This window comes from Lissotriton vulgaris, chromosome 7 (assembly GCF_964263255.1).
Source record: "Lissotriton vulgaris chromosome 7, aLisVul1.2, whole genome shotgun sequence".
Lineage (NCBI taxonomy): Eukaryota > Metazoa > Chordata > Amphibia > Caudata > Salamandridae > Lissotriton > Lissotriton vulgaris.
In genome coordinates, this window is record NC_141695.1 from 883,682,200 (window position 1) to 883,696,992 (window position 14,793).

The 14,793-nt window shown below is 45.9% G+C and overlaps 1 protein-coding gene across 1 annotated transcript; it reads left to right on the top strand.

Moving 5' to 3' along the window:
* Positions 1–6,063: 6,063 nt before the first annotated feature.
* Positions 6,064–11,832, top strand: LOC147702613 (uncharacterized). The gene is made up of 2 exons (XM_086929426.1): positions 6,064–7,126; positions 11,816–11,832. The coding sequence occupies exons 1-2, from the start codon at positions 6,064–6,066 to the stop codon at positions 11,830–11,832; spliced, it is 1,080 nt and encodes a 359-aa protein (XP_086785552.1).
* Positions 11,833–14,793: the final 2,961 nt, after the last annotated feature.

A 14,793-nucleotide genomic window follows, 5' to 3' on the forward strand; every position in this document is an offset into this window, starting at 1 on the left:
TCGCGCGATGATTAAATCACCTGAAAGATTTCAGGCTTCTGACCAACGCTCTCCTCGTTCCTTTCAGGACTCATCGGCTCCGTCAACCGGTGGTGGAGGGGGCGGCAGGGGCCGGGGTGGCCAGCAAGGACGTGGTCAGCCCCGCCCGCGTAACGGTGGAGATCAGCAGGAAGGCACTACGCCCAAGAGACCACAGTTTGCCACGAAGAAAGTCGCCGCCCTGACAGCGCATCGATATGCCCCAGATAGTGAGAACGCGGCTTCGGAATCTGACGTGGGCTCTGACCTTGCTGGACAGCGCGGCGGAGATTACCATAGTGAGAGAGGCCCTCCGTCCACTGTTGAAGGTGACAGCGACTGACACTTATGTTGTAATTGAAACTGCTGATACGCATGTTGCTCCCCCTGAACGTCTTTTTGAAATTGTCCTGTTAATCGAAGGTGACATGCAGCGAGCTGTAAAAGGGGTCTTTTGGAAAAATCTTTCGTCTACGTATGACATTTTGCTTTCGGAGGCTGACTGGCCCCCGCCTTTTGTTCTCGCAGCTCCGCGAGGGGAGGAGGTAATCCTCCCCAGTTTCGCGCACACTGTATCGAGAGTGGAGGCGCTGCATTTTGCAGAAGAGTGGGCTCTGGCGCTTGCGCCGGCTGTGTACCGCAATCAGTGTGGCTGGGATAAATTGTCTCCAAGCCACGAGATTCCTTTACGGTATCAGCCGCAGCCGCAGCCTCAACCTCAATATCCCATACGGCGTGAAGCCAAAGCTTCAGTCGCGGCTATCCTTGAACAATTGGAATATCAAGGTGTAGTTGAAACGTGTGTGTCACCGATGAATAACCCCCTTTTTACTGTAAACAAGCCGGAGGGCTCATATTGTTTGGTTTTGGATTATAGGCATTTAAACTCGCATTGCCGTAACTGCGCAGTACAGAATACTCATGGCTCTGCTCTAGTGAATAGTCTTGAGCGTAAACGGTTCAAAACCACGCTTGACATTTCCAATGGGTTTTATGCCCATAGATTAGATGGTCTAAGTTCACAATGGACCAGCTTTACATGCGGCGGTGTGCAAAAAATGTTTCGGCGTCTCCCGATGGGCTATAAGAATAGTCCTGGAGTATTCTCCGCCCGCATAGTCTCTCTTTTGGAGGATTCGACCCAGTTGCTTGTTCGTATGTGGATGACATTTATCTCACAGACGACGATCTTTGGGAGCATCTGTGTCGTGTTAATAGCATAATTTGTAACTTTGCAGACATAGGTTACAAGTTTAACTTTGCAAAGTCGCACATTGCAGAGTACAAAGTGTTGTTTCTCGGCTACGAGTTTAATAACGAGGGAAAGGGGTTGGCGCCTCACTTCCTGGAGAAATGCGCACAGTTGCGCTCTCCGACAACACTGAAAAAATTACAATCTTTACTGGGCTTTTTGAATTTCGGGAGGACTTACATTCCGGAATATGCCCAGCGTATCAAGCCTTTGTATGCTTTGATACAACCATCTTTTTCCAAATCATGCTGGCTGCCAGAGCATTCAGCCATTCTGCAGGCTTTGCAGGCTGATTTGCTCGCTTCTGAATACTTACAGACTCGTGATAACCAGACCAACATGGTGATAAGAATTATCCCTGGGGCGGTGGGTTTCACGTACCTGACTTTTAATGAAGGGGATACAGTACCTATTGCTTACAAGTCACACTTGTACACTTCGGCTGAACTGCGTTTTTCCACTGTGGAGAAAGTTTTAACGGCTGTGCAGATGGCTATTGTTAAAGAACGCGCCCTGTCACAAGGAAAACGCATGTTGGTTGTTACTCCGTGTCCTGCCTTAGAGGCAGTTACGAAAGCCAGTGTACCAAATTCCAAAGCTTTGCACCCTAGGTGGATTCAGTGGGCTGCATCCTTGACATCCCAGGATGTCACGTTTATTTTTGACGCCACTTTACGGTTGCAGGAGTATTTACAGTATAAATTTGTTCATCCTGCTCCTTTAGGTATGCGGCCGTTGGAGGATTTCCATTGCATCATTTACACTGATGGTTCGGCGCAGGTTGCGCATGGCTCTAAACATGCCTACGTTTCCGCATGCGCCATTGTGGTCGGTGCCATGGTGAACGATGAGTTCAAGTCCAGTGTTGTGCACACGCAGACGCTTGGGGACTGCACCGCACAATTAGCAGAGCTTCGTGCTCTGATGCTTGCATTGGAGTACGCAGATCCTAGTGTGACGACTTTGATCATGAGTGACTCTTACTACTGTGTCCAGTCTTACAATGAAAACTTGTTCTTTTGGATTCAGAATGAATTTCGTGATTCCAAAGGTAGCACAATAAAACATAAAATGATCTGGGTCCGAGTGTCAGAACTTAAAGAGATGTTGCCACTCGTGTTTGTGATTCATACTCTCGGCCATCAGCGCGTGGGGGTCCACGCTGTTGGTAATTCACTTGCTGATGAAGCAGCGAAGTCAGCGGTATCGAAATACTTAGTTGCAGCAGTCACGAGGTCCAAAAGCAAGATAGATGATGACATTTTGGCAGCTGTTGCTACCACCGAGAAGGGAGGTAAATATCCTACGGGGTTCCCTTCGAAGTACACATACCACTTAAGTCCCGATAAGGTTCCTTATGTGAAAATTCCTGATGTTGGTGAACGTATAGTTCCCAACTCGGATCGCAGGGCTGCTTTGATTACAGCGGCTCATGAAGGTGTGGCGTCTGCGCATGCGGGCGTCTCAGCCACTGTAACTCAGCTACAACAAAGGTTCTGGTGGCGGGGACTGTACAAACAGACGCGCGATTATGTCCTTCAATGTGACATTTGCCAGCAGATTAAACCTTCAACTGCTGCGCGTCCGCCTCAGACACAGTTGTACATCTCTAATAAGCCACTTGGTTGCGTTTATTTGGATCACTGCGGTCCATTTTCTTCTGATACTGCATACAAGTACATCTTGGTAGCAGTTGATTCATGCACACGCTTTGTGTGGGTATGGCCACATCGGAGCGCTGATTCACGGACTGTCATCAAGGATTTGCGAGTCTTTATAGGGATTTTTGCCTGTGGTACCTTCCATTCGGATCAGGGTCCGGCTTTCGCTTCTAAGGCGTATAAGGATGCTATGGTTTCGTTGGGGGTCCAAGTCAAGTTTTCGAGTCCGTACAGACCCGAGGGTAATAGTGTAGTGGAACGAATGAACCGTGACTTAAAGCAATCTTTGACAGCTCGAGTTATAGGCACTGGCAGAAACTGGTTAGCCCACCTCAATGGCGTGCAGCGTGCACTTAATAATATCCCAAGAAGGTCTCTGGGTGGGGGGACCCCGTACGAAATGCTCTTTGGTATCAATATGTACGTCCCTGACCTCGACGGTCTAGACTGCAAGGCCCAGGCCACGGCCTTTGACGTAGATGAACATTTCAATGTTTTACAAGATCTACAAAAGACCAGAGACAGTCTAGCAAAGGAACATTTGCCCTCCACATCGGATGATGCGTTGCAGATCCCGGTAGTTGGCTGGCTACCCCAAGTTGGAGAACTGGTTCGAGAGAAGATCGATAACAAGAAAGAGTTTGGTCCCTCATATTGTGCGAGTTCTTGGAGTGAAGGGCACAAGAACAGTCATTTTACCACCACTTCCAGGTCGTAAGGAAAACAGATTTATCTCAATTGACAATGTCAAGACACACAGGGTGGCCGATTCTTCATAGCATGACACCAGCTGTTTCCTGTCCTACCATGGTGAGGCATTCTGTGCTGGCTATAACTTCTGGTGCAGAACAGGAGGTGTCCCTCGAGATGCCTGCCATATCTAGTCCTTTATTAAATACTATTCCTGTTACTAACATTGATAAGCTGAACTACACCTGAATGAAACGAGATTTATATCGCGCAACTTAGCCCCAGAGGGCATCAAGGCGCCTAACCAGATAAAATGATACGGTCAGAGAGCATGATTAATGATAGGCCTTGATGAAACACCACGTCTTTAAAGCCTTCTTAAAGAGAACCATGGTGGGTTGAGATTTGATCTCAGAGGGGAGGGCATTCCATAAATTAGGGGCCACAAATGAAAAAGCTCTTCCGCCCCATCTAACCTTGTTTGTCCGAGGGACGGTGAGAAGGTTCTTATTGGAAGAACGAAGGTTTCTGCTGGGGGCGTAGGGACTCAGAAGGGAACCTATGGCCTCAGAGCTGCCGTCGGATAGGGCACTGAAGACTAGGCATAGGATTTTAAAAGAGACTCTAGACTGAATCGGGAGCCAGTGAAGACTCTTCCTTGCAAGAGAGACAGAAGCGGTGTTAGGGAGGTCCAGAACAAATCTGGCAGCCGCGTTCTGGATGGACTGGAGGCGTTGGATGAGGCCTTTATTGATGCCTGCATACAGGGCGTTACAATAGTCCAGCCGTGATGTAACTTATCTATGCCAGATTTGCAGACTCGTTTGGCCGGCCATTTCAGATTCTCTTTTGACTCTGTTTCGGAACTTTCAAAGAAACCCTCAACTATTGCAAAATATGCCACCTTATTTAAAAAACATTTTTTAATTCCCCCTTGGACATACATTTGGTTGATTCTATTTTCGTTTTACCTTTTTATGTCAATTGGTTTTGTGTTTTATTTTTTCCGCCTGATCGATGGTCACTATGTTAAAGAAAGAACAGGAATTCGGTACCTTAATGGAACATTGGCCCCCCTTTCCTCTTCACATTCAGCACACAGACTGAAACGAAACTTGAATACAGTCAACATTACTGCTTGGCCTGTCCTTGATGGGATTGTGTGGGATGCGGTTAGATTTCAAATACATGGGCCCACTGAAGTGATTAATGTTCGGAATGTGCTTAGAGTAAACATGGGGGATGTGATTAAACAAAATATACGTTCTGATGATTGGGATATTCAGGCCGTAGAAGCATTATTCTCTGATTTGAAATACTATGCTGCCTTTGATGCTGAGGATCTGTATTTAGATTCTATTAATTATGGTGATTTGTTTTGTTTTCAACATTATGGTAATCATTTTTTACATAAGACAAATTCCAGGAGGGTTGCTGTAAATTGCACACAGTGGGAACATTGCCCTGCTCCATTGGGAGGCAGCTCCAATACGTTTCTGAAAAAATACACTTATTTTACAGATTTTAATCAATCAAATCCTGAGTCATTTTATTTCAAAATGACACAAAAGTTCATGTCCAAAGTTAGACTTACCGATACAAAATTGCTGTATTCGAAGTCCTTTCTTGACAGATTAGCTGTAGATGGCTACGAGTTTTGGAAAGGAACAATTGACCTTAAATCGGTTTGGGGTACCAAAGATTGGCAGGTACAAGGCACTGAGGCTTTGCATCGTGCATGTCTCATCCCGAATCACATGTTGTTTCTAAATTCATCCATTTTCCAAACAACATGCTTTGGATTGGCTACTTCTAAAAAATTAAATACACCAATTATCCCCGATTTGGAAGAATATTCAGGATGGGGTAATTATACTGAATTGTCCATTCATGAGTTGCAAGCTCTATTGCACAATTCATTCTTTAATATATCCAGTTTGGATACCTAAGGCTTGGCTGATGTGGCATAGGAGTGCTGATTCTTGCCAACGTCGTTTTCTGGGTTTGGGTGAAGGGTTCACAGAAGTCAGACCTGATCCCCGTTTTGAAAATGATTATACTGTCACCACTTATTCTGTGGGGAAACTGTGTCAGAATTGGTTACAACATTCCACTTTAGCTGCAGTTAAACTACATCTGTCTCAGTTAACTGAAAACGTGGATTTGAATGATTTTATAAAAGGCCCAGCTAAGGGTAGATCTAAACGGTGGATTTATGCGGTTTACAATGAAATTAGGAAATTTTCGCAAATTGAGGCTGCTAAACGCCTAAGAGCGATTGACCAAGCAAATTTGGAAAAGGTGCTTGCAGTCGTCGATAACAGTATTAACACGCTTTCTTCCCGAATTTACACGTTGAATAATATTGTCTCTTCTGTAGTCGACATTGTAAATGATAAAGTATCTGTATTATACCATGGACAAAATCAATTGCGTTCTGTAATGCAGTTTGCATGGACACTACAGACTCTGAAATCTGGTCGCGTTCCTTGGAGTTACATGAACGTGTCGTCCCTATTTGCCCCATTTAATTTGACTGACAAACAACGCTTGCTTTCCATGCGAGATGCATCATTTTCTATGTTACACATTGAAAAATTAGAATCCTTGCCCTTTTCTGTGGCTGAAGCAGCTGCTGCTACATGGCTTATCCATGGTGTTATTACTTTACCATTTGCTTTGTATAAATTTACCAATTGTATGAGGTATATTGCTATAGGGCGATATGAACCACTAGGCAGTGCTTTCCTACATGAGGCACGGTCTTTACCGTACACGTACAGATGCCTGAAGGATGGAAAGGAAGTGAATTTGAATGGTGAAGAATGCACACAGTCGCCTGACCGTTCACTGATATGCAGACACATCCAGTTGCATGGTTCTTGTAATCAGGACCAGCCTAATTTGGCCTGTGTTTTAAAAGGCACTCCAGTTCCTGCTGTTGTTCCCACATTCACAATATTGACAAACGGTATTCATTTGCTTTTGAATAACGAGGAGTGTTGTGGGTTAATGGTCGGTATCGCCTATGTGGTTACTGTATCAGAACGTGTAGTGTGTTGCAAGAACGTGTTATATCTACCCACGCATGGGAATTCAGCTGTTTCCATCTGGCCGCGCATCCCAACCTTGAGAGCGGAGTTCATTGGTATGAGCCGCATAAGGGCTCTTTTGTCTCAAAAAGAAGTGGCCCTGAGCTCGGCCCGTGAAACTTATGTCCTTCACATAGCTAACACACGCACAGAGGTGCAGGCACTTTTAAATACTGACTTGCCGTTTCATTTCTGCGAATTAGTACATCAGATCTTTAATGCCTCCTCCACGTCTGGCTTAGCTCATTTTTTTAAATTAGTTAGCCGTGGTCTCGTGACTACGTTTGAAAAGATTTTTGGTGTTATACCAGCGTTTTTCCATTCAATATTTTCAAGCTTGTTTGGAGGCTTCCCTGTTTTGCTGGCCTTAGCTGCAGGCGTTTTGGTGTTATTCTGCTTCCTAAAACATAGATGCCCATCCTGCGCAAGAAGCCGCTCAGCCCCTTCTGACACTGTTTCGCAACGGGATGCTTGATTACTATGGCACCTTGCCGCTTGCGACCTTAAGCACGGCATTTGGATTATCGTTTTGATTTTCCTATTTCACATGTGTCCAGCCTGTGTTTCATTGCCTGAGCTGCGAATTTGACTGGGCCATTGATTTGTGTCTCTGCTTGCCGTTATCTCCTGAAGTCGATTTTGATCAGCTGATGGGCCCCGTAGTTGCTCACGAGTTGATTTGTTCTGGCGAAAGGATTATGGCCTTGGCAGCGATGCATGGACTAATGGGTCAGTGGGACATCCCGCAGCGGCGCATGAGTTTCTGGCACATAGCGTTCTTGAGAACCCACCGAGTTGTCCTCTGATGTTGCAAGAGGGTTCGGTGTTGGAGGAGCACGTATGTTCTTTCCCATTGCTTAATTGGATGGCTGAACTGTTTTCGGATGATGACAGTGATTTCATGTTGGAAGCTGTGGCTACCTATTTTGCATATTCTATCCACCCATGAGTGGCTTTGGAGACTTTGACTATTCGGGCACATGACTTTTTAGTAATTCTGAATGGTGCCATTTTTCTTACGAACAATTAACTTCATATGTTCTAGGCCTGTGATTTTATATTAGGCCTCGAGTTCGAGTATTTTTTACATTTTTGTTTGGCCACTATAGGCATTCATACATATTTTTATTAATTTTTATATACAGATACATACATTTAGCTTGGCTCAATATTATTAAACTCTGCTTTCATGTTATGCCTTTATTATATTATTGGCTTGTTTCTTGACCGTCCTCGGATCATTGGGGGGGTGTCATATAGTTAATGCTTTTCTATATATTGTGTTAAGTTAGCATGAGCTTATTAAATGTTTAAACAACATATTTTCCTTCGGCTTCAGTTTGCACACGGCACATAATTATTATTGTAGCTTTCAACCTAGACGAAAGGTGTGATTTATTGAGAATAATATGTTATTGCTCTGATATCAGTCGTGCCTGGTACACTTGGTACACTGTCTGCACACTGAGATCTATAGCCTCTAAGAATAACCTAACACAAGGTTGCTGGGAGGCCTGATCCTCGCACCACATTAGACATAACACAAATAATGTTGCTGCCAACATTGGGCTCTACGCGGGTTTAAGATAGAGTTACTGAGAATGCAAAAACACACTTGATGCTTCGCATGCAGAGAGCTGGTAGCTGTTGATGTGATCTTCTCCTACTGACCATTAGAGGTATGGGCCCGCCCTGCTAAAAACCCAAATGAGACCTTCTTAGATATAATCTAGTATGCTAAATAGGGTGCGCAAAATATAGGTGATACAGATTTCTATAGAATTTGTATTATAATATGCTATCACCTTTTGCTTACTATGGATTAGTGACTATGCTGATAACTCTGATTTTTATAATATGTATGCTGGTATTATATAAGATACTGCGTTTGAGAACCTTGCATTGAAAAATAAATGTTTTCAAACTTGCACGTGTGTTCTTTGACTCCCAGTTTTTGTTTGAAATGATTACAGAGCGAAAGAGTGTTCATGTGTTCCACGATACCTGAGGTACCCTAAGTTCATGTTCTGGATTGTCTAAGTCATTGGGAGTCTGTTAGGACCAATGAGACACTCTAGCTAGCTTGGTAAGGGGATTTCTGATACTAAGGTGAGTTTTGGGTCACCCTAACTCACCCAGGTTCTAGATCTCTGTGCACAGTTCTGTGGGAGAACGGAAACCCTGCTACAATGGCTCCCTGCTTCCTCATCCAAAGGTTGTTTTAACCTCAATAAAGGGAGAGGCCAAAGTGTCGGGATCGGAGGAGTACGACGTGTCCATAATTTTTTAATGTATGCAAAACCGTTCCCTTACTTTTTGTGAAAAGACAACTGTCCCAGGACAGTTAATTATGACAGGTGAATGCTTCAGCTGAAGTGTAAGGCTGGGAGTCTCCTGGGCTGTGAATCAGAGGGACGGGTAAACAGCTAAACAAGCCATCTTGCCAGGGTGCCTGCTTGCCTGAAAGAAAAGCAAATGTGCTCAACTGATCAAACGGCAAATGTAAAAGGTGCTTGGGAGCTGGTACTTTCTTTGATTGATGTAACCACTTGAAACTTTGTGATGACAAAGATTTATTCTTTTTGAAAGGTAGTGCCAGAGAGTTACCAGCTGAGCTTTGCAGTGCATGCTTTTAAGGGACAGTTATATAATAAAAATGGCATTACGTATAATATGGGTAATACTAAAATCTATATTTTGGAAGCACCATTTTATCATAAAACTTTATGTGTATTTTTTAGCAGTTCTTCTTATACTGTGTGTAATGCAAGTTGAAAATAATGACTTACAGGGTTATAAACTAAATCAAAACAAAACTCAAACTCAAATCATAATCAATAACCAAATCAAATATTGCGATATAAGGGTAGTCGAAAATGCGGTTTATTTAGGAGTTAGCATCACCTCAAATCTCAACAACTTGGTTAAACTTAACCTGTGTCCACTCTTGAAAGAAACGGACCAAGCATTGAAGAGATTGCATAATCTACACTTAACCATCATTGGTAGATGCAATTTAATTAAAATGGTATTTTTCCCCAAGTTCTTATATTTTTTCAGAACTATTTGCCTAATCCTCGACCAACAGATTTTTAAAGAAATTGATGGTATATTTTCTCGCTTTATCTGGGGGTACAGCAGATCGCGTAGAGCCATGAAATTTATTAATCTACCTAAAGACAGAGGATGTCTTGCCTTACCAAACTTTAAAGTTTATTGGTGGGCTACTATTCTCAACTACAGCAGAGCACTTTTAATTCCAAGCTCGGATCCAGACCAAGGGAGGGGGGTCCCGACCCTACAGGAACTTATTTTTGGGGAAGAGACAGGAGATCATCTCTGGCGCTTGACCTATGATTGTCATTTTAAAAAGGTTCATTTTAAAACCTTAAAAGGAATATATACTGCTTGGGGCAACGTACGCAACATTCTGGGGATTGGTAGATTTTCGCATTATACGACCATTTATAGAAATCAAAATTTCCCTGCGATCTTTACTGACTTAAATATGGTTGGGTATCACTAAACTTGGCACATTTTACAACTCAACAGGGTTCAGCACATTTGAATCATTAAAAAATTAATTTGGCCTGGATCACACAGATTTCTTTAAATACGGCAGCGCTGAATTTCAGAAAATACAGATAATTGAAACGATTACTCAAAACAATATCATCAAAATTGGGGAAATATATAATAATTCGATCACCACTCTGCCTGACGATTTAGACAAACATATTCAAATATGGCAAAACCAATTAGAAATACCAGAAACATCAATCCAGATGTCATTTGATCACTCCCAATCACTTTAAATATCAACCAAATTACAATCACAATATTATAAGACCTTCTTTCAATTATATTATACTCCTAAAAGAATAGTCAAGTGGAGTACAGGCAAGGGGACGCAATGTACGAGATGTGCGCTGCCTGAAGTAGATATTATCCATATGTTCGCCACTTGTAAGGAACTCTGTACCATCAGACGGGAAATTTCCACTTTTCTTTCTAGAATTTTTAAAACAAACATAGAGATAACTACCGTCTTGGGGGCAGACATAGATACTCGACCGACCCAAATGAGGGGACTAATATTTGTAGCAATGGCAGTACTTAGAATATGTCTAGCATTGGCTTGGCTCGACCCACACCCACCCACACTTCAACAATGGCAAGCACGCATACTAGCAACTTATAGTTTGGAAATAGCTATATACAGTCGGAAGGGTCGGAATAAGAAAAAGAAAGTATTAGAAATTTGGGATCCCTTTATGCAATGGATAGAACATGCTGATTAATCAAGATCGTAAAGTATGTTTTATATTTTAATTTGCTCAATCTTAAACCTTGTGCGATTATGTGTTTACTCTGACCAATGTATATAATTGTTTAATTGAAATGCCTGTATCGGGGTGGGTTGGGGGGCGGTGGGATGGGTAGTCTCAATAGGGTAAACATTTAATAAAGATCAAAGAAAAAAAAGGAATAAATACCGCCAAAATACACAACAGAGCTTCCATTTTATGAAGCACTTTTTAGAAAGAAGGGAATTGTATTCACACAACCACATTTGATTAAATGTGAGGTTATTGCCAACTAAAAATAATAAAAAAATAATTACTCACAAATATTCACAGTGTTTTTTGTCACAGGATTGGACCTCGTAGCACTAAAAATACACGTCTATTCTCCACTGCATCAACCAATATTTAATTCTGTTGCTCTCTGGTTACACAGACTCTGTAGTGCATTAACTGATAGAGGTTTCATAATGTACTTTAGAGTATTTCCCACCTTTTAAAATTAATTTCTAATTTAAGCTGCACATTATTCTAAATATAGCTACCTGAAGGTGAAAGACCAAAACAATGTTCATAATATTTAGTTTTTTTAGCCACAACTTTTCCCCTGCCGCCATGGTCACTGCACCAGCCTCCATTACATGCAGTATCACAGCTCCTATACTTTTGTAATGTACGTCGACCGCTGAATAAAGACACGTTTATTTATCGAGGATTTCATCTTGCTGTAACCGCTGTGTTCAGGGTTTGCTACTCTGTAACCATTTGGGTTATAAACATGTTTTTTTCTTAAATTAGGTTCTGACCTCTTTTAACTCCATTCGACATATTCACCAATGTGTAGGAACAACCTTGAGGGTACATATCTACTGCTTTCCAGAACATATCCATGTGACCAGTGTCATATCAGAAGAATCCACTCTGTTCAATCAATCAATCAAAGATGTTTATAGAGCGCACTACTTACCCGGAGGGTCTCAAGGCGCTGGGGGGGGGGGGGGGGGGGTGTGTGCTGCTACTGCTCGAACAGCCAGGTCTTCAGCTTCTTCCTGAAGGAGAGGTGGTCTTAGGTCAGGCGCAGGTCGGTCGGGAGGGAGTTCCAGGTCTTGGCGGCCAGGTAGGAGAAGGACCTTCCTCCTGTTGTCGTTCTTCGGATGCGGGGGACGGCGGCGAGGGCGTGACTGGCTGATCGGAGATGGCGTTTGGGAGCGTAGAAGTTGACGCGGTTGTTGAGGTAGCTCGGGCCTTGATCGTGTAGGGCTTTGTGTGCGTGGGTGAGGAGACGGAAGGTGATTCTTTTGTTGACGGGGAGCCAATGCAGGTCTCTCAGATGTCCGGAGATTTGGCTTTGTCGTGGGATGTCGAGGATGAGTCTGGCTGAGGCATTCTGGATCCGCTGGAGTCTCTTCTGGAGCTTCGCGGTGGTTCCGGCGTAGAGGGCGTTGCCGTAGTCCAGTCGGCTGGTGACGAGGGCCTGGGTGACCGTCTTCCTGGTCTCGGTGGGGATCCACCGGAAGATCTTCTGTAGCATGCGCAGGATGTTGAAGCATGACGAGGAGAGGGCGTTGACTTGTCTGGTCATGGTGAGGGAGGAGTCCGAGACGAAGCCCAGGTTGCGTGCGTGGTCTGTCGGTTTGGGTGCATTGCCCAGGGCGGGGGGCCACCAGGAGTCGTCCCAGGCGGAGGGTGAGGATCCCAGGATGAGGACTTCCGTCTTGTCTGAGTTCAGTTTCAGGCGGCTGGTCGTCATCCACTCGGCTACGTCTTTCATCCCTTCGTGAAGGTTGGCTCTGGCGGCGGTGGGGTCGTTGGTCAGGGAGAGGATCAGCTGGGTGTCGTCAGCATAGGAGATGATGTTGAGGTTGTGTTGGCGTGCGATGGCCGCGTGGGGGCTCATGTAGACGTTGAAGAGGGTGGGGCTCAGTGACGATCCTTGAGGGACGCCGCAGATGACTTCGGTGGCCTCTGACTTGTACGGGGGTAGGCGGACTCTCTGTGTTCTTCCGTCGAGGAAGGAGACGATCCATTCCAGAGCCTTCTCCTGGATTCCGACGTAGCTGAGGCGCTGCACTAGGGTGCGGTGGCAGACAGTGTTGAATGCCGCTGAGAGGTCTAGGAGGATGAGGGCCGCTGTTTCTCCATTGTCCATCAGGGCTCGGATGTCGTCGGTGGCAGCGATGAGAGCGGTCTCGGTGCTCTGGTTGGCTCGGAAGCCAGACTGTGAGGGGTCGAGGGATCCATTTGTCTCGAGGAAGGCGGCCAGCTGTTTGTTGACGGTCTTCTCGATGACTTTGGCTGGGAACGGGAGGAGCGAGATGGGGCGGTAATTCTTGAGTTCGGTGGGGTCCGCTGTAGGTTTCTTTAGCAGGGCGCTGAGTTCTGCGTGCTTCCAGCTCTCTGGGAAGGTGGCGGTGTCGAAGGAGGTGTTGATGATGTCCCCCAGGTGGGGTGCGATGACAGCGTCGGCCTTGTTGAAGACGTGGTGAGGGCAGGGGTCGGTTGGAGATCCGGAGTGGATGGAGGTCATCATGCGGACGGTGTCTTCGGTGCTGATCGGAGTCCAGGCGCGGATGGTGGTGGTGGGGGGCGGTGGTTCGGTCGTGGCGAGCGTCGGTTGAGAGCTGAAGCTGTTGTGTATGTCCGCGATCTTGTTGTGGAAGTAGGAGGCGAGGGAGTTGCAGAGGTCTTGCGATGGGGTGATGTCGTTGTTTCCGGCGTTGGGGTTGGAGAGCTCTTTCACGATGTTGAAGAGTTCCTTGCAATTGTGTGCGTTGTTGTCCAGCCGGTCCTTGAATGCAGTTTTCTTGGTGGCACGGATCAGTTGGTGGTGTTAGTTCCCTTCTCCAGGCTTTCTCGAGGGCTCGGCAGTTCTTCTTGGAGCTCTTGAGTTCGTCGGTGAACCATGGGGCCTTCTTGCTGCCGGGTCTGCAGGCGGGGTCCTTAGTGGGGCGAGTTCGTCCGCGCAGCTGCTGATCCACTTCGTGAGGTTGTCGGCGGCCTGGCTGGGGTTCGCTGAGCTGGCGGGAGGGTGCTGGCTCAGGGAGGCGGCGAGCTGGTCGGCTGTGATCTTGTTCCAGCTTCTTCGAGCAACCGGTTGCTGGTGGTGGTGGATTGTCGTTTTTTTGAAGGTGAAGTGGACGCAGCTGTGGTCCATCCAGTGGAGTCCGGTGGCGTGGCTGAAGGCGATGTCTTTGCTGGATGAGAAGGCGGCGTCGAGTGTGTGTCCGGCGAGGTGGGTGGGGGTGGACACCAGCTGCTTGAGTCCGAGGTTGGCGAGGTTGTCGAGCAGGGTGATGGTGTTGCGGTCGTTGTTGTTCTCCAGGTGGAAGTTGAGGTCCCCCAGGAGGATGTAGTCAGCGGAGGGGAAGGGCATGCGGGCTGACGAAGTCGGCGATGTCCTCGCTGAATTGAGTGCGTGGTCCCGGGGGTCGGTAGATCAGGGTGCCTCTGAGGGTGGTGTTCGGGTTGGTCCGGATCTAGAAGTGCAGGTGTTCGGCGGTTGTCAGGGTGTCGTCGGTGTTGGCCGTGATGTGGATGGTGTACCTGTGGATGATGGCGATGCCTCCTCCCGTCTGTTTGACGCGGTCTCTGCGGGTGATCTTGTATCCCTCTGGGATGGCGATGGCGATGTCGGGTGCTGAGGAGTCGTTCATCCAGGTTTCCGTGAGGAAGGCAACATCAGGAGCTGTGGTGTCGAGGAGGTTCCAGAGTTCGATGGCGTGTCTGTGGACGGAGCGGGTGTTGAGCAGGATGCACTTGAGGTGGTTGCTGCTGGT